The sequence below is a fragment of the Nannobrachium achirus genome, assembly GCF_963921795.1.
Source record: "Nannobrachium achirus genome assembly, chromosome: 10".
In the NCBI taxonomy this organism is placed as follows: domain Eukaryota; kingdom Metazoa; phylum Chordata; class Actinopteri; order Myctophiformes; family Myctophidae; genus Nannobrachium; species Nannobrachium achirus.
The window spans coordinates 61,045,818-61,066,419 of NC_137819.1; the positions used below are offsets into that span (position 1 = coordinate 61,045,818).

Genomic DNA, 20,602 nt, shown 5'->3' on the forward strand with positions numbered 1-20,602 from the left:
TATTTCTTCTGTTAAGCACTTGTGCTTCTTTTTCTGCTCTGTAAAGCGCTTTGAGCTGTATTTCATGTCATGAAAGGTGCTATACAAATACAGTTTTATTATTATTATTATGTAGTTCACCTAGCTAGCGCAATAAAAAGTTGTTCCAGAAACATAATAAAATACATCCACAACAAATGTGTGCACTCATAAAGTAATTGGATTGTTTAATTTTGACTTCATCACATGAGCCTTGGGACAAGTGTTCTTTGGAAAGGGTCAATGATAAATTAGCCCTAGTACGTCATAAGATTAGAATGTGAAATGTACCAGCCCCAGTAGCCTGTACCATTTGCAAAGCAAACAGCCAGTGGCTCCTGAAACTGTAATCATACACTACAAACACCTGAAACAAGTTTCTGTTTTTATTGATAAACCTTTTTTTTTAACCCTTTTAAATTGTATTTTATCACATTAATAGCTAAGAGTCATGGCCAAGAAGTACAGTATATACATGTCAATGTTGCTACCTTATAGCTAAAAGAAAAACACAATAAAATGGTGTATAGGGTGAGTGATGACTGAGAAGTCACACCTAACTGACTGAATTTGCCATCCCCACACACATTCAGGTAAGCATTTGTGACAGCATGTTCCATCTGCTCTTCCCAGTATCATTTGATTACTGTGTGTTTCGTTGTGGCTATGTGGTTAGGTACTTAGGAAAACACGTCTGACCATTGTGGTTTTATTGCGTTTTTATTGTAAGTTATCAAGACATGAATGTTTTTACAAGTGTGTGTGTTAAAAAATACAAAAAGGCATGAAACAGTTATTTTGTTTGTTTCTTGGCAATGATATGAATCAACTAGTAACTAGTTCAACATCCACAGGAGCCTTTAGTTAATGTCCTGTGAACTAAGTGCAACTACTTGGACTGAGAAAAAATGCTAAAATCTAAGCTGCACACACAGAGGGCAGGGAGTGGCACAGAGACTGGGGGGTGCACAGATGCCAAGGGAACAGATCATGACGACAATAATAGGCTTCTAAGTTCTAGTAGGGCTGTCACAATTATTACATAATCGTCTAATCGCGATTATTTGACATAATCACGATTTTTTTAAATGTTCATATATATTTTTTAAAGTAAAAAATAGTGGAAATAGCAGATCTACAAGCTCACAACGCGTCGCGCTTGTAGATCGGCTATTTCCACTATGTTCCTTTTTAAGTATAAAGCTGTCAAATATGTCAGTAATTTACTTGTATATTTAGGTTACGTGTCATATCTGCCATGTGCAACTTCAAAGCCTAAAGCCAAACAGAAATGTAATTGTCAACGACAAAAACACAATTAAATCGTTAATCGCAATTATTTGAGTGACAATTAATCATCATGTAAAATGTCATAATCGTGACAGCCCTAGCATCTAGACACAAAAAGATGTGAACCTAAACAACACAGTGAGAAACACTGAAATTCATTTCATTTGAGTAAATTAAGCTAAAAACGTGAGCAATGTAACAAGTTAGTTAAAAGGTCCCTGAAATAGCATCTACTCTTACAGTAACTGAAATAAGAACAGCTCTTGTGAGTTTTAATACAACACAACACTGAGACACCTCATTGAAATTATACAGACTTGGTCCCTTTTATGTTGTAGTAGCACTACTGGCCATGGGGCCTGGAAGAGTTACGTCAATAGAACTTCATAATCATAATTTACAGAAAATATCGTTTTCAGTCAAGTAAAAAATAAACCAGCTGGGCTGGAATTTTGCCTTCTACTGTAAAAACAAATAACTCCCAACTCTCCCATCAGATGTCTTAATACAATGAAAACAACGTGATAAACACCAGATTGTCCTTCTCAATTGTCTTAAATTGCACTTAGGTTTAAATGTTTTAAATAGCTTTACCCCAATATGAAAAAAACATTTAAAAACACAGACTGTCATGAGAGCTAATACCATAAAGCTCACAATTAAAATGCTTTGTTCTACCTATAATGTCTTGGAAACTAATTGCCCATCGAATACATATTGTAACTTAAAAAACAACAACAGTGCCTTGCAGTTTGAACAAAGCGGTATAACTGCAGCTGGACTGACTACATTTTTCCAGTACTTCCCAGACGGACTAAGATTCAAGTCTCTTTGAGGAGAGATTTTATTATTTTATTTTTTGCTACTTTAACGTGTAAAAAAAACAGGAACCTACTGGACAGGAAGCAGCAATGGAAGAGTCAAGACCCTGATTATGGCAGACGGTTATTTCACTTAGCAAGAACCAAGCAGACCAGCCATTTTAATAAGCAATCATACAACCTTGTTTCTCTATTAGAACACTGAGTCGATTCAAACACTCCCTGCATATTTATGTGTTCTGCCAAAAGGAAACATGTGACAAAACAAGCCTTGTTGCCTTGGGGCAAACTGGCAGAGGCACGGCAAGTACAACAGAAACAAGTCCTCGTCCCAAGTAACACGTTTACTATAGTCTCTCAACTAACATCATCCTTCATATTGTTTTATATATTGGCAAAGTAAATGATTCACTGGTAATAAAAGCTCCCAGTGGATCAGAATCAACCCAGTACAGGCAATTAATCCTTCACAGGACTGCTGTTGCAGCACAGAAAGAGGAAGTGGAGGTCTATTGAAACCGTTTCCTGCCTCTATAAGATTTTCAAGCCCCTCCCTACTGCATGCACTGGTCTATAGGCGGTGTCACAACCTTTACTTCTCCTCCATGAAAACAGAACAAGTTGTTAACGTTAAAATGTTTGAAGCTATTGTTCTTGTAGCAATGTTAGAACTACTGTACCATACAGTACAATGTTAGAACTACTGTACCATACAGTACATGTATAATTAGAGCCATGCCTCAAAACATGACTTGGCAGTAGAGTGGGGAGTCATATTTGTTCCCCTTATTTGTTTTCTAGTGTGAAGTCTAGCTTAGATCAGGCCCCAAAAACCACGCTCATCCCTCACCCGAGCCTGTGTAAGATCTGTCTGAGCCCGGCACAGGCCCACCCCTGCTGTATTTGTGGGCCAGAGCCCGGTTTAAAAGTGAACTTTTCTTAGTGAGTTGTCTGTTTTCTTTTATGGTGCGTTAAGTCTTTCTTTTGTGTTCATGTTGAACTGTAATTTAGTTATCGCAAAAAATCTAAATGAAACTATTATTGAGAGTTGTTTAAATGAAAGAAATTAACATACAGACTTTGCGCATTACAGAGACATATGCATGTCCGAAACCCAGCCGGAGACTACAGCTCAACACATTGGTTTGTGGACTTTGAAATGAAAAGGTATTTTCATATCATGGGTATGAGCTATGCAACTTCCATCTTTTAAACAGGGCAGTGAAAACCTAACACTTAACGTACGGTACATTTCAAATCCTAACGTTTATTATAACAGTGTTGTAAGATTATTAAGTATTGATCTAGTGATCTAGTTATAATACATTTGGATTATCGCACCAAATAGCTTACTCCCCAAAATACTTTATATCTGATGTTGAGAGTGAGAATGGCCCAACTCATCAATCAATTCAAACTGCTATTGTAGGGCTGCAATTATCAATTATTTTCTTTCTCCGAATCAAGAAGGTCATTTTAACATTTTCTCATTTGTATTTTTGTATATCAATTTTTTAGTCTATTAACAACCTAAGCCATCTTTTACACTTTGTTGCACAATGTGCCATGCAGAGATAGTGAAAGTTGTGAGCTTTTATATCGACTATTCTCGCTATTTTAGAAGGTTGTAGAACCTTTTTTACATTTTGTTTATCTATATGGCATGCCCAAAATATGGATCTGTTATTAATTGATAATCTTAAATGGTAGATTATTTTTGCATCATCGATATTATATTATATGATTAGTTCGATGAACTGTTGCACGCCTACTTAATGTGAAGGTGAGGTACAAGTGTACATTAGGCTTAGGAGATCAAGGAGGTTGTTGGATGTTATAAAGTTATAAAGGAGATAGTTCGTGTCTCGGAGGATAATAAGTGCACAAAAAAAAAAGTGTGTCATATTATGTTCCTAACTATACAAAAAGGCCCAAAAATATGATTTTGCAGGGAACATATTTGGAGTGGCCAAAATACTGTATATTCTCAGATATTGTTGGCCCAATGTGTGTGTATTTGGAAACACAAAAATATATTTTAAAATATATGTGTATGGTTCTGTACATGGACAGTAAGGCTGTCATTGTGTGTGTGTGTGTGTGTGTGTGTGTGTGTGTGTGTGTGTGTGTGTGTGTGTGTGTGTGTGTGTGTGTGTCCATGATTTGTTCTGCTGTTGCGTTCATGCTCTGTAACTTTCATGAAAACAAACATAATGGCATGCGTTTGAAAATATAAAAAAGTCTAAAATATATATATTTGTAAAATACATTTCCAGGATCCCAAATAACATTTTGAACATAACTTCTGGCCCTATTTCTGTGTATTCTTTAAGCATACGTACGTGTGTGAGGCATACAGTATTGTTTTCTTTTTTTTCTTTTTTACTTCAGAGTTTTAGCTACGGAGGAGTAGGCGAAGTGCATCTCGTCGTCCACAGGACAGGTGGAGGAGAACTCCTCTCTGGCGTACGCTGCGTCCAGGTACCTCCACAGGTTGGCCAGGGAACGAGGGATGCTGAAGTTGCGGTACTTCAGACACACCACCTGGAACACAAAGACACGTGGACAGAAAGAAAAAACAAAGGTTGTTACTGTATGTATATGGACAATCAAAAGCTGTTGGACATAATTTCTTTCCGATGTGGTGTCATAATTAAACTTTGACATGGCACACTGACTATAAAGCAGACTAGAAGCAGTGCTCTTTCGAGCACAGGTCTCCACCAGGCCAGGCGTCCTGGTGGTGCTACCGGTATATAGGCCAATGTAAAAAGGGTGGCATGTGTTCTTCACCAATTTTAGACCTTTCACAGCAGTCGGAAGCTGCATGCATGATTTTAGGCATTGTGTTCCAAAAAAATGTTTTGCTAAAGTCTACCTGCTGGTGGCGCTATAATAGGCCAATGTGAAAAGGGTAGCATTTGTTCCTTGACGTAGTGGGAATATGGGTGGAAATTTCACGGTAATCGCAAGCTGGGTTGATGATTTGAGGCATTTTGTTCAAAAACTGAGCAATCCTGCAAACTTTGGAAGCCAATATTAGCCGATTAGGATGGTATATGAAATATCAGAAGGACCGGACTTGATCACATGACTATAGAGATACTGTGTACGGATTTGCATGATTGTTGGAGAAAATCTGAGTAATAGGAAAGAATGTGTTTTACATAAGTTGTCCTCCTGGTGGCGCTATAAAAGGCGAATGTGAAAAATGCAGGGCAAAGGTTTATCCTTAGCCTCTAGGGAGTGCGCATACAAAGTGTTCCACTTATCGGTGGAGTTAAAGGTAAAAACACAAATTGCCCTATTATAGCGCCACCATGAGGCTGATTTGAGCCATTTTAAGTTGCATTTCTTCCTCGGCCTAGTGGGAACTTGCACGCCCAATTTCACCAAGATTGCACGCTGTGTTCATGATTTGAGGCATTTTGTTCAAAACGGAGCAATCCTGCAAACATTGGAACCCAATTGTAGCCAAACAGGATGGAATATGGAAAATCGGACATATCCATGATGATCACATGACTGTAGAGATACTGTCAACCGATGTGTAGGATGTGTGGACAAAATCTCTAAGAGTAGTGTACAGAAATGTGTTTTGCAAACATCGGCCTCATGGTGGCGCTAGAACAGGGCCATTTGAAAAATGTGGGGCAGAGGTTCTGAATTGGCATCCAGGAAGTGTGTGTGCTCATTTTGGCAGCGACCGGGCCAACGGTGCCGGAGATTAGCTGGTAACAGACTGGAGGACACACGGACGCACGCACGCACGCACGGACGGACGGACGGACAGGGGCGAAAACATACTCTCCCCCATGCCTTCGGCTGGTGGAGACAATAAGAATATAGCACTTCATGTCAAAAAGGTTGCCGACCCCTGGATTAGACGATCATGTAATAATTGTGACAGTCCTACAAACAGTACTACTGTACAGGGGGAGGGGGAGGGGGGAGGGTAGAGATTACCTTGACAATGTGGAGCTTAGGCAGTAAGTTACAGTCAGCCAGAGTGAGCGTCTGCCCGTCCAGGAAGGGGCGGGACGAAGAGGTGACATCATCGGCGCTATTTTGGTCAATCTCATCAGGAAGTGGGGTGCCGAGGTAGTCGTCTAGCTTCTTCAAGGCCTTCAGCAGGCCTTTCTCTAGATCTGAACACACACACACACACACACACACACACACACACACACACACACACACACACACACACACACACAAAGAAGACAATAAGGGTTGGCGCTGATTAGTTGCATAGCAGGTGGATTTTACTCTAATGCAGTGGTTCTCAACCTGTGGGTTCCCAAATTATTGTGAGGGGTCCCCAGATGATTAGCTTAATGTGCACCATTGTTTTATCACTCAACAGTAAACAAATCAACATAAAGTTTAAGTGTATAGAGGGTATCTGCACATTTCCAAAGTGACAATTTAAGGACTAAAATGAAAAATTAAACATTGGCCATATTGTCAAATATTAAAGGCAGAAATTGTGAAAATAGCAGATCTACACGAGGCGTTGTGAGCGTGTAGATCTGCTATTTTCACAATAGAACCGTGTTGTACAAAATGTAATGCCTCAACTCTTGGTGCTCGTCAGGGTGGGGGGGGGGGGGGGTCCCCAGTTAAAATGTGATTATTTTGGGGGTCACGGCCTGAAAAGGTTGAGAACCTCTGCTCTAATGAATGAATGAAATAATGGTTTTACAACTCTAACATTGGTCACCAGCTAAAACAATTTCTGCAGTTCACATTTCAGACAGTTAAAAGATAATCCCACGGGACAGCAGGTGACCTGATTGCACCGGACAGAGCAGCTGAGGTCATGATGTCATTAACGCTGACTGTCTGAGATGCACCGTTGTTTACATGTAACATGTATTGTATGTAGGGGGGCAACACTTGATCAAACAAATCGATTTACTTAATAAAAATAAGTAAATCGTAGTAATTTTGCACTATTTCTGTGCAAAAATAGTTGTATGACGTAGTATAGACTGATTTCTCAGAGCGGAAACCATAACTGTGGTGGCTGTGCGCCGACATCGCAGCTACTGTTAACCAGACTAGAAAATAAGAATTAAATAATCTATAGTTGCAACCCTAATTGCATTATCAAGAACTATTGATCAAATGTATGTATTGTATACTATACATAATGTCTGTTTTGTCTATCTATCTATATGGTACCTACCTATGTACCGATCTATGAATCTATTTTCTCCCCGCTCATGATCTAAAAGCTAAAAGAGAACATACACCAGCAGATGTGTGTGATGTGATTAGGTCTGAGACTCACTGTCGTTGGTCTGGGGATTTGAGTTCTTGACGTAAGCTGAGAACTTGGAGAACACATCCACACCAGCTGTGTTTGACTCAGGGTTGCGCGCAGCCAGGCGGGGGTACCTGAACAGAAAATAAATATGTTGTAATTATGCTATAACAAGACATCACATTCACTTGACAGACTAAAGTCACTGTAAACGTTAAAGTTAGTGACATAATCAAAGCTTGTAAAACTGTAACTCAAAGCAACAAGAGAGTAAAATGTAATAATAATAATACCTGGGATTTATACAGTACCCAAAGTTGCTTAATACTAATAATTTGATGTGAAGGTGGGAGACCAACTTATATGCACTGCATGTTCATTTTATACATCACTTAAGTCCTACTGCAGTGGTTCTCAAACATTTTCATGTCAAGGACCCCATAAGAGAACATTTGTGTTCTCTTATACATTTTCACAATTTTTCAAGATTTTTCAAAATGTTTCGAAAATAACATCAATCACAATCAGGAAAAATAACAACCCTGAATATAGCCAGAAGGATGCAGAATTAATTAACATAACATTAATGTTGGTTGGAAACCTTGTGCGTCTAAAACCGTTCCTATTTAGTTAGTTTTTAGTCACAACAGCTTGTGTTAATACTTTTCATTGGTTAAATATTTATAAAACCCACAAACAGACCAGACCACATTCATTTCATCTGCTATATTCACACTTGTTCATTGACTCCAGTGGTGTAAAGTAACTAAGTACTGTATTGTACAAATTTGAGGTATTTGTACTTTACTTGAGTATTTCCCTAACCCTAACCCTTCAATACTTTTACTTCTACTCCACTACATCTCAGAGGAAAATATTGTACTTTGAATTACTCCACTGAAATCATATGAAAGCTTGAATTACTTGTAGAAAACAAACTAACCACTTCAGCCCTGTATAGGCCTATATGTCAGCCATTTGAAAATACAATGAAATATTTTGATACCAATACTTTTGTACTTTTACAAAAGTTTACTTGAGTAAATGATGTTATAAATTGAGTACTTTATCTACCACTGATTGACTCGTTCAAAATAAACATAACAGGGTTTCCAGGGGAAACCAGGGATGGATGGATTACTTAGGAGGGCAGAGGTTGTCCTCCAGGAACTCCTCTATCTTATTGGTGTCGGTCTTCACCTCCGTCCCATAGATGAGGAAGGGAGGCTGGGCTCCTGGAGCCAGGTCCTTCAGAATGTCTGGCTTCCTGCAGGGAGAGACAAAGAGAAAGAGAGAAAGACATTGATTGATTGTGACCGTCAGGTCGCAGTTACTATCATAACGCTATCATAACTATCATGACCTCCAACAGCTGTCAGTCAGTCTGTCCGTCACATCACACTGTTGCCCCTACTGTCCATGCCAAACTTTGCACACACACTCCTTGGCTGACAAATCTCAACCTCCGCCCCTGATTCACATGCCCCTGTTCTAGCGCCACCATGAGGCTGCTTTTTGCTCACAACATTAATGGACTCAAGCAAAATCACGCAAAGTGCTACACACTATCTCGCAACTCATGTCAGCAACATGTATCTGTACCATTTCCCATATTCCTTCCTGATAGTCTATGATTCTAAAGTTTGCTGGATTGCTCCCTTTTCAACAAAGAAATCCGCAAATCATCCACTACATGCCTTTCTTTGCAATTAGCCGTGCACATTCCCCCAACACATAGGCATACATGCCACTTAAAATCTTCACATCTACCTGCACATGGGCCTCTTCTAGCGCCACCATGTGGCCGATTTTTGCAAAACACATATTTGCCTTATCTCCCGATTAGGGAGTCTTACTGGTTGATTGAAGTATGTATTAGAAGTTTGCATAGGAAAAGGTACAGTTTCATGACAGTACAGTTCACTGGTACAAGGTCAACTAAAAGAATACGCTCAGGACATGGCTTATTTACATTGAGAATGAGAACAAAAGAGAGGCGAGTGAGAAAGAGAAAAGAGGAACGATAAACGATAGAGAGAAGAGAGTCAATGAGAGATTGAATGCAGTGATACAATGGACAGTATATACTGTAGATGTAGATAGACAGAAAGAGTCACGAAATGAATGCAGTGATACAATATATGGTATATAGATGAGATACAATATATCATCACTGTCGGGCAGAAACCTTCTATCTCCAAATCTCAAATGTGTAGGTTGTGTAAGCCCTGCTTCATCATACAAGTCTGTCACACAAAACTAGTGAAAATAACATACCGGTAGATCTACAAGCCCACAGCGTGCTTGTAGATCGTCTATTTTCACTAGTTTAGATCATTTTTAAAATTATAAATACCAAACGAAAGGTTTGGACAACAACGATACATAGATATAGACAGATAAAGAGTGTAAAAGAGAGATACAGAAAGAGTGTGCAGGAAAGAAAGAGTTAAGGAAATGCAAGAAGAAAAAAGGCCAAGGAAATGTCTTAAGTTGTTCTTTTGGTAGAACCTTTGGTTGCTGGTTTTTTATTGGATCAGGCAGGGAAGTTTGGGAACATTCCCTGTGGTCTGCTCGGTCCGTGGGCAGGCTTTTGTTTTTGTTCTTTTGCTTTTTACCCCTTTTTTCTCCCCAATGTAGTCATTATGCTGATTGATACCTCCCCACACACACATTTTTGTGTTGTCACAGCTGTTGTATCCTATGACTCACCTACTAGTGAGGAGCCCCCACCGGGAGAACGTAGAGCCTTCGTCCTACTCCTCCCACCCAACAGTCCCTACTGAGTACTGACAGGTACCGCCTCAGCCAGTAGGATTATGTGCAGTGACAATTATCACCCTCCAATTGTGTTCATGTAGACCCTCGACATAGCCGGAGGCACCACTTGGATTTGAACTCACAACCTCCATGGTGGTGGGCAAGCATTTTACCACTGCACCACCCAAGCGTTTGTTTGTTTATTCTAATGCTAACATTAAATGATATGGTGGATCTCTCTCTCTCACACAGAGACTCACACAATGTGACCCCCTCCCTATTTGAGGTTGTCTAGCACAGTCGCAACGAGGCACAAGCACATAACCTACGTTACTAGTTAATTGATGACCAACTGAAATCTGGTCACCATTTTCCAATTTCAGCAGCCACGAGGAGCAGAAATGACATCTAGATGTCTCGTGAGATGGTTTTAAATTAATCTTGAAAATTAGCCATTAAATTAAACAGCAACCACACAGTTCAATAGATCACTAATGTTGGTGTAACACTGATACTTGACTTCTATAATGCCCAGGTAGTTACACAATCCAACACACTAACAACATTCAACAGTATACCACAGCTTTATGTAATATTCATAGATTCGTCCGTTTTACATTTTTTTCCACAAATTTATTTTAGAACAGGAGTCTTCAACAGGGGGTCCGGGACCCCCTACCGAGTTACTACAGGGGGTCCACCAAATCTTTGTGTGATAGAAACTTTGTTCTTCTTTTTTTATATTAACCATTTGAACCCTAGTGTCCTTATTCTAAGAACTTTAGCCAAAAATAGCAGATCTTCAAGCTCACAACGTCTCGCGCTGCGAGGCGTAGATCTAGCTAGCTTGTAGATCGGCTATTTTTGGCAAAGAGTTTTGGTGTAGAGGGGAAAAAGAGCAGACTAAGTACAGAGTGAAAGGTCAAGTTTATTAAGTATTGACGGTTCAAGTGGTTAAATATCTGTATGTATCTATATGGAATCTATGAAAAGGTTGTGGGGGTCCCTGCTTCATCTCTCTCTCAGCTAAGGGGTCCTTGGCCTGGAAACATTGAAGACCCCTGTTTTAGAAATTATATCAGCAATGAATTCAATTTAAGACATGTTTACGGTTATATCTCTTTTACTAACATGCTTTAGGTCACCTAGGGTAGGCTTACCCACTTCAAAGTACCTCATGCTCATTATACCAAGCTCTGTACGTTAAACATTTTACAATAAACACCAGCACGTCTATGACAAACAGCAAGGGGAATGGGCAGCATATGGTACATACCTCTTCATGTCCACTGTGGTCACGTCAAAGGTCACTCCCTTCAGCCACAGAACCATGAAGAGGCGCTGGGAGAAGGGACAGTTACCAATACTCTGGCCATCACTTCCTGCCTGGAAGAGAACAGTCAGAGGAAGTGAGAATAATATACAGGCTTTGTTAGTTTCTGAGTGTAAGGCACGTGCACATAGACAGGGGCTTGCCCTTTATCCGTCTGTTAAAAGTGCCCTCTCTAGACCATGAATGCAGTTTTTACTATGGTAAAAGAAATGCAATTGACCCCTTTCCATGCCATACCCGAAGGCAGCATTCAAAAGAATTGCTTTGTTCAAACTCTCCTGAACTGCAGCATCTTATGTAGAAAGAATTGCCCTCACTGTCCAGAAATCCACACCACATCTCCAGTATTGCCTCCTTTGTGCTTAGTTTAGTGCGTTATGAAGTACCGAAAATAGCCGACCTCCAAGCGTTGTGAGCTTGGAGGTCTGCTATTTTCAATATTTTCACCACAAAGCCCGCCTCTCTAACATTCTCTGCACGTCCCTGCTGAGTGTAGAGCCGGTCCGTGAAGATTTTCGACTCAAAATGTGATAATATGCCAAAGGTAACTTTGCAGTATCCTAAATTATATTCACAATATAAATAGCCTTTGTTGACTTTGTGTCCAACGGCAGACAACCTTGGTGGTGTGATGTAGATGTGACTGTGAGGACTGCATAGTGGCCTGAACGTCGGACTGGGCACTGGCCAGCCTGTGATGTCAATCGTCTATGACATCTATGACTCCAAATTCGGTCAATGTTTTAGTGCAATGACCTGCGAGTGTCTTTATGCAAATATAAGAATGAGCCCAAAGCAATAAAATATATGCGGTAGAAAAGAAAACTGAAAGTGCAGAGGAGAGTGGAAAGTTACAACACCAAAAGAGGTTAAACAAGTGCATGAATGAATGGTTAACATTAGGTAATAACTATTACCCCATCCCAACCGCCAACTACCCTACATCTACGCAGGCAGGAACTACTGAGCATGTGTACCGGTATTTCTACATTTTATGGCATTTTGTACACTAGGACTACTTCTCAGCTCTTTATTAGACATGAGTAGAATGAGTTATATTTTCCTTTATTTCAACCAACGGCCATGCAACATGTTTCATCCAGCTAAATATTGTGCCTACACATGGGGATCTTGCATATGGCAGATCTTACATGGCAAACACGTTTTTGATCCAGCATCCTGCAGTGGCGTCAGTTCAGAAAAAGGTAAGGTATGGCAACATGACTGGTGTCTTGCACGCACCAGTCATGTTGCCATAACTTAGCAACAGGCATGATACATTTATTTTAAGACGTACATTCTATTTTTTCCCCAAAAAAGTCTATGGTTTCTTGGGCTGGATATGGCAGTCTGGAACAGTTGTTCAAGTGCAGCTAAACTTGACATAATATAGTAAACGTGCCACAATTAACAATAATGCATTGCACCTGTGCAGCTGACCTGCGGAACCTGGGAATACGGTATACTATTCTGTCAAGATGGGGAGAATAAAAGTGTGGAGAATATAATACCTTGTTAAATTTAGCATTTGTAGTAATTTTAATGTAATTTAACAACATAACCAGCACAGATGAGACATTCATGGATTTATATTTTAAAGTAACTTGTATTCTCCCCCCTGGACCCAAGGTTATGGCAGCTGCATACGAATACCAGAAAAGTCGCCCTCTTTCAAAGTCGCCCCAGACTCGTTTCCCAACGGGTCTGAGGCCTTAAACTTGATGCAGATTAGACTAAAATCAAATCTGTGCTTCTGGGGGTCCCTGGAACAAAAACGTTTGCAATAGGGGTCCATCCGTGGAACAAAATATTTTGAGATCCACGGCCAAAAAAACATTTTGGGGGTCCTTAACCACTGATAGGCACATTCTACAAATGTCTTCTAAATCATAACAATTTTCTGAAAAAACCTTATGTTGCCATCAGTGTTTCTCAAACTTTGTCATGTGAAGGCCCCCCAGAATGATATGTATTTGGCTACGGACCCCCATCACAAAATATTTTGTTCCAGGGACCCCCAGAAGCAAATATTTGATTTTAGTCTATTCTGCATCTAGCTTAAGGCCACAGACCCGTTGGGAAACGAGTTTGGGGGCGACTTTGAAAGAGGGCGACTTATCTGGCTACCCTGCATACCCCTGCCATACCCAATTGACGCCCCTGGCATCCTGCCTGGTAGATATGGGATATGCATGTCGTTTGTAGCCTACTTTTACTCAAGTTATGTTTACAAGTGTTCAGGTAAAACCTGAAACCATGTTGTGTATTGTTGAGGAGTAGAGGGAGACACTGACAGTTAAGTTACTTGCTGTCATAGCCTACTGTAAGCCATTGCATGATCCCCATAACACAATATTTTGTTATGGGCCATAATGCCACATAAGTCATATGGCCCATATACTGCGAGCAAAAGCTGACCGGAAATCAGCATTTGGCGGAGTTACAACGGCATCTTTCACATGAAGAAAAAGTAACTATAATGGGGTGGTTCAGCCGAGCCACATGTTCACAGAAGAATCATTATGGAAACTTGAGCGAGAAGGGAAAAAAACATAAAAAATGCCATGTTGGTTGTTTTAAAATGTTTCCTGCCAAAGGCAACGCCCCTGCCATGCGAGGCCAGGTTACTAAATATAGATTAAAGTTTAATTAGATTAGGCTTACTTTTGTTTATAAGCCCCATGAGCAATCAATGGTGACCGAGATTATTATTATGACTACCGGTACATAGGTAGCCTACAGTGTATTAAATAATGAGAATAATAATGAGTGTGTGACAGCCTGATAAGATGTCAATGTGACAAAATGTCCTCAAATAAAGTCAATCTACCAGCCAGATAAGGTATCAGCTATAAAGTCATAAAGCATAATGGGTTTTGTCAGCGAGCAAGTGTGATTACAGACAAATGAGTTGAATAATAGATTAGATTACAATAAAATGCATCAGTGACACACAACAGTGATGTGTCACTGTAATAATGGCTTACCTTCACAAAAAGTTCAACTCTTGGCTGATTCACGTCACTCATTGTATGATCCGCTGATCGATGCACGAAACCGTTCGGGCAGTTATGCTATAACAAATATACCAGTGATAAATATCCAAATAAGAACTTCGTATACAATGATCAAACAATGCAAAAGAAAGAGTTATTCAACACGTTTATCTGAACCCGAAGCGCAACGACAAACTCGCAGCATCAATCTTTCAATGCCACAAAGTAACCCAAATAAACCGGCTTGCAGAAGTAAGTGAGAATCTAAAGTCGTCATTCAAGCAAAAACCCAGGACCAAAAGCCTTTTAAATCAGTGTAATCCAAACATAATGTATTGCATTGTAATGTAAATGTAATGTAATGTATATCCGAGGGCGATACCTTGAAGTCCTGGAAGTTTCAGTTGACGCCTGTAGCGGTGAAGGAGCCTAGAGCCCATAGCCCAGAGGGACGCTCCGCTCGCTCTCGCTCTGTGATTGGCCAGTTGGATTGCCCAGGGCAATTATTGTTTTTTTAACTACACTGTTTTAAAAGCAAATACAATAAGTACTGTTTTGTGTAAAATGATTGCGTATGAGTGAACTCATATGTCAATATTAGGCAATTGGATGCATATTTTTAAACTTGCGGTGTCTATGAATTCAATTCAATAAACGACATCATTCATCATGTATTTCAACGATCGCAAAACTCCTCTGTCGTCTCCCCTGACAACCAACTAAGTAGCCAATCACAGCGTGGACATCCTTCTCTCCTCCTCCCCCTTCCCCCAGGTTCTAGAAGCTTGTCTCCCCTTCCACTCCAGCAGCTATGTGATGTTTGTTTACAAAACTATCTTTAAGTTTGAGGGCACAAAGGCCAAATGCCAGCGCAGGAAGGCCATCAAATAAAACAAGATTTTAGTCCATTGAAAGACATTGTTGAATTTAAGGGTTAGCATGATAACTAATCTGCAGTGAAACTAACCTGCACCAATCAATGTCAATGTCAATCAATGTCAGTATGGCACCAATCAATGTAAAGATTGTGACACTGGGGAGTTAAGAAGATTTCAGAATCTCAACAAAAGAAACACTGGTGTCTACATATTGACAAGAAAGAGACAGAGGAGAAAGTGATACAGTCAGCTGGGGGGCCTGGGGCCTCAGCCATTGGTTTGAGGGGCAGAAGGCCAAACTGAGGGGCAACGGCGGCCATGGCCTTCATGGCCTCCATGAAATTACTGCCCTGCAGTCGAGGCTGTCCGAGGTAGGTCTATAATTGGCTGCATCCTTTTAGTCCACCCTAGGCTACACACTATGGTGGTTCTTCATCACATAACCACAGAAAACGTGGTGGCATTGCAACATATTATAATTAGAAAATTAACTGAAAATGTCTTTAGTAAGGTGTTGGGCCACACATGCCAGAAAAGCTTCAGTGCACATTGTCCTAGATTGTACAAGGGATGGAATGGAACCCCATTCTAACTGGGAATATATTCCTTCATTTGGTGTTTTGATTATGGTGGTTAGCACATGTACATGTGTTCCTCTGGGTTGAGATCTGGGTGACTGCAAAGGCCTTTTAGCAACATAATTATGATCCACTAAGACTTCAAACTAATCAGTGACCCCCTTGTGCCCTGTGGATTGGGGTATCGTGGCTGGAAGAAACCACTCCCATCAAGATAGAACTGTTTTGTTATATGATAAAGGTGATCATTCAAAATTAGGTCTACTTTGTATTGATTTGCAGGAGTCGGGAGTCTCGGTGTCGGGCCCATTTTCTGGGTTGTAGACCATGGTGGCAACTAAGTACTTAATATTCCTTTTTTGATTCCTTTGGAAAATTATTATTTCAATCAGATCAGCGATTTTCACTAGTTTGGTTCCCAGAGAGAGGTCAAAATTCTCTTTTAAAGTCTCAACTCTCAAGCCAAAAGGTTTGTGAACCTCTATAGGTCTATAGGGGACAAATTGACCCAGACCATACCAGTAAAATGTCCCCCACAGCACAACAGAGTCAAACCTCCACGCTGTCGGGTCAAGCATTCAAGTTTGTACTTTCTCATGGTGTTTACATACACTTGTCCACTTGTGGAGAATATGTGAAGGATGACTCATCTGACCATATCTTTATGGTTTTTATACCACTGAACTCTCAGATGTGAAGCTCCCCTCTGTGTCCCAATAACGAGCCCTCTTTCATAGTCACTAAGATATTCTACTCTATGTATGCATGAGATGGGCAAAGAATACATCAAAAAGCATTTTGATTCAGATTACAAATACTGGGTCAAATACTGATCAGGATTCTGACACCAGGATACCGACCCCTTTTCTGCCTCTACTTTTTTAATCATTCATCTATTTTTGGTATGGTTAACGTATGCTACAATCTCTAGACTTGAAGATCAGGGATTGTTGAGTCAAAACCAACAAAGGGTCAAACTCGTTCTTCTGCTATACCACCAAAATGTGGAAAGCCTTACCGAAGGCCATAAAGGAGTGGGGATCACTAGCATCCTTTAAAATTGCCCTGAAAAAACACTTACAGGCAGCAGCCGTTCGCAACTGGTAAAAAAACTAGACCAGGTCAACCTGGTTGTGCCAGACCCCGGTTCTGCCAACCCTCTGGGCCTATACATTTAATGGTACATTTATAGGCTGTCTGTCCCTTTATAGGCATGTCATCATCATGTCATCATCATATATACCCTTTATATAGAAAACCCGGACCGACATTTGCTTATGTAGGCCTACCCATTTCATGGGTCTGGCAAATAAACCTAACCTAAACTTACTGTTTGTTTAGACATACTGTTTTCTTTTTTTTTTGTTCTTTCATTTTATTTTATTTACATATCTACTGCATAGTACTGTGTTCTATTCGTCTGTCATTCAATGTTATATGAGATACTTAAATGGTTTCCTGTGGAAATAAGCTTAGTCTTTTCTAGGATCTCCTTTTAGTAGACCTTGTACCAGTGAACTGTACCGTTATGAAACTGTACCTTTTCCTATGCAAACTTCCAATAAAGTCTTAAATAAATCAATCAATCAATCAATCAGTTGCTAACACATGGCTCTCTGTCTGTCAGTTATGAGTTTCAATGTGATGTCATTCTTATCCACAGCCACAAGATGGCAGGCTAAGTGTATAGACTGGAAGGTAAGGCCCTTTTAATACATCCATCATTGGGTCAGATGTGTAGAGCTGTAGTGAGACAAAGCTGTGTAATAATTGCATGGGAGACAACAATCACCTGAAGGTCCTTGATGTACAAGAAGCCAGGTATTCATCGTGCACCCATACATTTCTTTGTGTTGGTATACAACGCATGCTGTTACACGCCCACCAGATGATGGCTGGTTTTTGTTCCCTAATGTTGTCATGTTTAGTTTTGTGTTTCATAAAAGGGAGATTATGTTTGTTAAGGGAGTTGATGAATCACGTAAACCACTTCTAAAGCCACACTAAGGCTGTGGTTGCTATGTAGGCCTGCTAGCGTGAGAGGATTATGGATAGCCGGGTAGCCCTAATGACAAATATGAGCATCTGACGCAGAAAGGTAACAATGATGTACAGAAAGACTATTCAGTTATCAGTTCTACTTGAGTTATTTGCCTTTGGAATCCCTGAAACACCAGTAGGCCTATATTTCTTGAAATGGGTGAAAAGCAGAAATACAAAGAATGGATGTGAAAGTAAATATTTATTAAGTGTTTTAAGAAAGGAATGTAGATGGCCAATTAAAGTAGCATTATAAGGATCACACGTTGTCTATAATGTGCTGTTGATCAACACATCAATTCAATCAAGTAGCCTACCACAGATTTATTGAGGCTAATGCGTCAAAATAGGTGAAGCCATATCATTATAATGTGGTTTCATGCACTGCATTAAAAATAAAATAGAAAAATAAAATAGTGATTCCTGCATGATCACTAGATGACAACAAGTAGGTACATTATTATGCAGATCAGTGGTTCTCAACCTGTGGTACATGTACTGGTGGTACTTGAGCCTCCCTCTGGTGGTCTACCAGAAGAAAAAAAAAATACGAAAGTGGAGTGAAATATTGATATTATACTGTACTGTTACTACAGGTAGGTTTTTGTTGCATTCCTAAGCCAATAATTTGATGCCATAATGACTGATGACCTGATCATCAAATTATTGGTTTGTGCATAGCGGAATAGGATGGGATAGGTCTACGCACCTGTATTTTAACAGTTATTATGGTGGTACATGGAAAAACAGATATTTTCCGAGGTGGTACTTGGTGTAAAAAGGTTGAGAACCACTGATGTAGATTAAAGCCTGCAAGAAATACCAGATTTTAAGGCTGAATTTGTGTACAATAGAAATAGACGTTTGATGGTTGAGGTGCGGGGGCCGCTGGTTGCCTCATACAGAAAGCAGCATGGCGAGGCAGAGGGCTGTGGTGGTCAGTGAGAAGACCTGGACAGAGACGGCTCCGTTACAGAGGTCTGTCTGGCAGCACTGGAAGCTGCTTGTGAATCCCGCTCCCAGGAGAGAGCCGGTCAGGGTCTTCCCACACAGGTCTGAGTCCAGACAGCCACGGTTGTGCAGGGTCAGGACTCCTGTGGCATTGAACTCTGGGAAGGTTGAGTATGGAAGAAGAAGATGTATTAACGTTATGGAAACTGCATATACCGTAGGCCAGTGGTTCCCAAACACTGGGTCGGGATCCATTTGTGGCGTCGCAGACACATTTTGTATGGGTCCCTTAACATTTTCAAAAAACATTCCCAAAAAAGCAAACATTTTCATAATGAAAAACAAATGCAATAATTGGTTAGCTTGTAGATATGCTGTTTTCACTAGGGCATGAGCTAATACGTTTGGGAATCACTGGTATAGGCAACCTGAAAGATCACGTATAGCCCAAATATCCATTTTTCTCATGTATTAACATTTTGGGGGCACACACACACCGTAATATTTAACATAGCATTCATTCTTTCTTCTAAACGTTTGTGAGCCTTTCTTAATTATGTCTTATCTTGCATTAACGTGTCCTTTTCCAACATTCATACAGTGAAGAAACTCACGTGCTTCTCCAGAGTAGCAGTTAAGAGTAGAGTTGTCACACACGACCTCTGTTGGAAACAGGCACTTCCCAAACACACCGACGGGACACTGCGTGCAGGTCAGACACTGGGCTGTGGAATGTAAAGTCATCATTTTTTTATTATTATTTTTTTTTTTAAAGATTTGTTTTGGGCTGTTATGCCTTTATTGACAGGAAATGGGGAGAGAGATGAGGAGTGACACGCAGCAGAGGTCGTCGGGATCGGGACTTGAACCAGCAACACGCTGTCTCAGCCTAAGTATGTGGTATGTGCCTGGACCGGTAGGCCAGGGGGCACCCCCCAGGTCACCAGGTTTACAACTCACCCAGCAGCAGCGTGTGTCACACGTACACACATTATAATCAAGGTGACTGACTGAACTGGCACTTCGCCTTGTTATCAGACGTAAAGCCGTTAGAGCAGCTCTGTCATGCTAATAGAGTTCTCAACAGGCCTGAAAATTAAGGCCCGGTCCTAACTGGGCCCTAACTGGGCAGGCCCGAGGCCTTCCCGGCCCTACTAGTTAGCATACATTTTAGGCCCTACCCTGCCCGAAAACCTCGGGTCGGGTCGGGTGTGGTCGGGTCTATAACAGAGTAATAGTAATAAAATTATACAAAAATATTTTTTCTTTTTTCATTGAGCCCGAGGACCTACCCGGCCCTACTAATTAGCATACATTTTAGGCCCTACCCTACCCTAAATGTCGGTTGGGTTCGGGTATGGTCGGGTTTGGGCAGAATTTGAGAACTCTACATGCTAATGCATTACAAATTTAGAAGAATAATATTGCTACAGGGAGGACTATTGTATCTTTCAGCCTGTAATATTAAATTTTGTTGGTCATTTTAATTTCTTTCTTTTCAGAGACAGGAAACGTAGGGATTGGCAGAGAGTGGGAAGGACACGCAATACAAGTCTCCAACTGGATTCTAATTGGTACGTTGAGATCATGTGACGCATCCATCCAGCCCAACACAGTTTGTATGTCATTCTTAAAATTCAGTGCAGCCCACTGCAAAAACGCAGATAC

The 20,602-nt window shown here is 40.5% G+C and overlaps 2 protein-coding genes across 2 annotated transcripts; both read right to left on the reverse strand.

The window, feature by feature from the left end:
- Positions 1 to 1,563: 1,563 nt before the first annotated feature.
- clic1 (chloride intracellular channel 1) lies at positions 1,564 to 14,919 on the reverse strand. The gene is made up of 7 exons (XM_080735789.1): positions 14,870 to 14,919; positions 14,479 to 14,565; positions 11,435 to 11,544; positions 8,540 to 8,665; positions 7,426 to 7,532; positions 6,096 to 6,277; positions 1,564 to 4,673 (listed from the first exon to the last, which is right to left on the reverse strand). Exons 2-7 carry the CDS (start codon positions 14,518 to 14,520, stop codon positions 4,512 to 4,514), a joined length of 729 nt encoding a protein of 242 aa, XP_080591915.1. The 5' UTR covers positions 14,521 to 14,565; positions 14,870 to 14,919; the 3' UTR covers positions 1,564 to 4,511.
- A 3,961-nt stretch (positions 14,920 to 18,880) lies between these two features.
- On the reverse strand, positions 18,881 to 19,678 carry LOC308293200 (uncharacterized protein; the record flags this gene model as incomplete). Its single annotated transcript, XM_080735637.1, has 2 exons — positions 18,881 to 19,092; positions 19,549 to 19,678. 2 exons carry the CDS (start codon positions 19,676 to 19,678, stop codon positions 18,881 to 18,883), a joined length of 342 nt encoding a protein of 113 aa, XP_080591763.1.
- Positions 19,679 to 20,602: the final 924 nt, after the last annotated feature.

Bases quoted from the DNA above. Each gene is read 5' to 3' on its own strand.
- clic1 (XM_080735789.1), bottom strand. From the start codon at position 14,520: ATGAGTGACGTGAATCAGCCAAGAGTTGAACTTTTTGTGAAG. The intron at 11,545-14,478 runs GTAAGCCATTAT...GTTCTCTTCCAG, and splicing joins GAGTTGAACTTTTTGTGAAG to GCAGGAAGTGATGGCCAGAG. The intron at 8,666-11,434 runs GTATGTACCATA...CTCTCCCTGCAG, and splicing joins ACCACAGTGGACATGAAGAG to GAAGCCAGACATTCTGAAGG.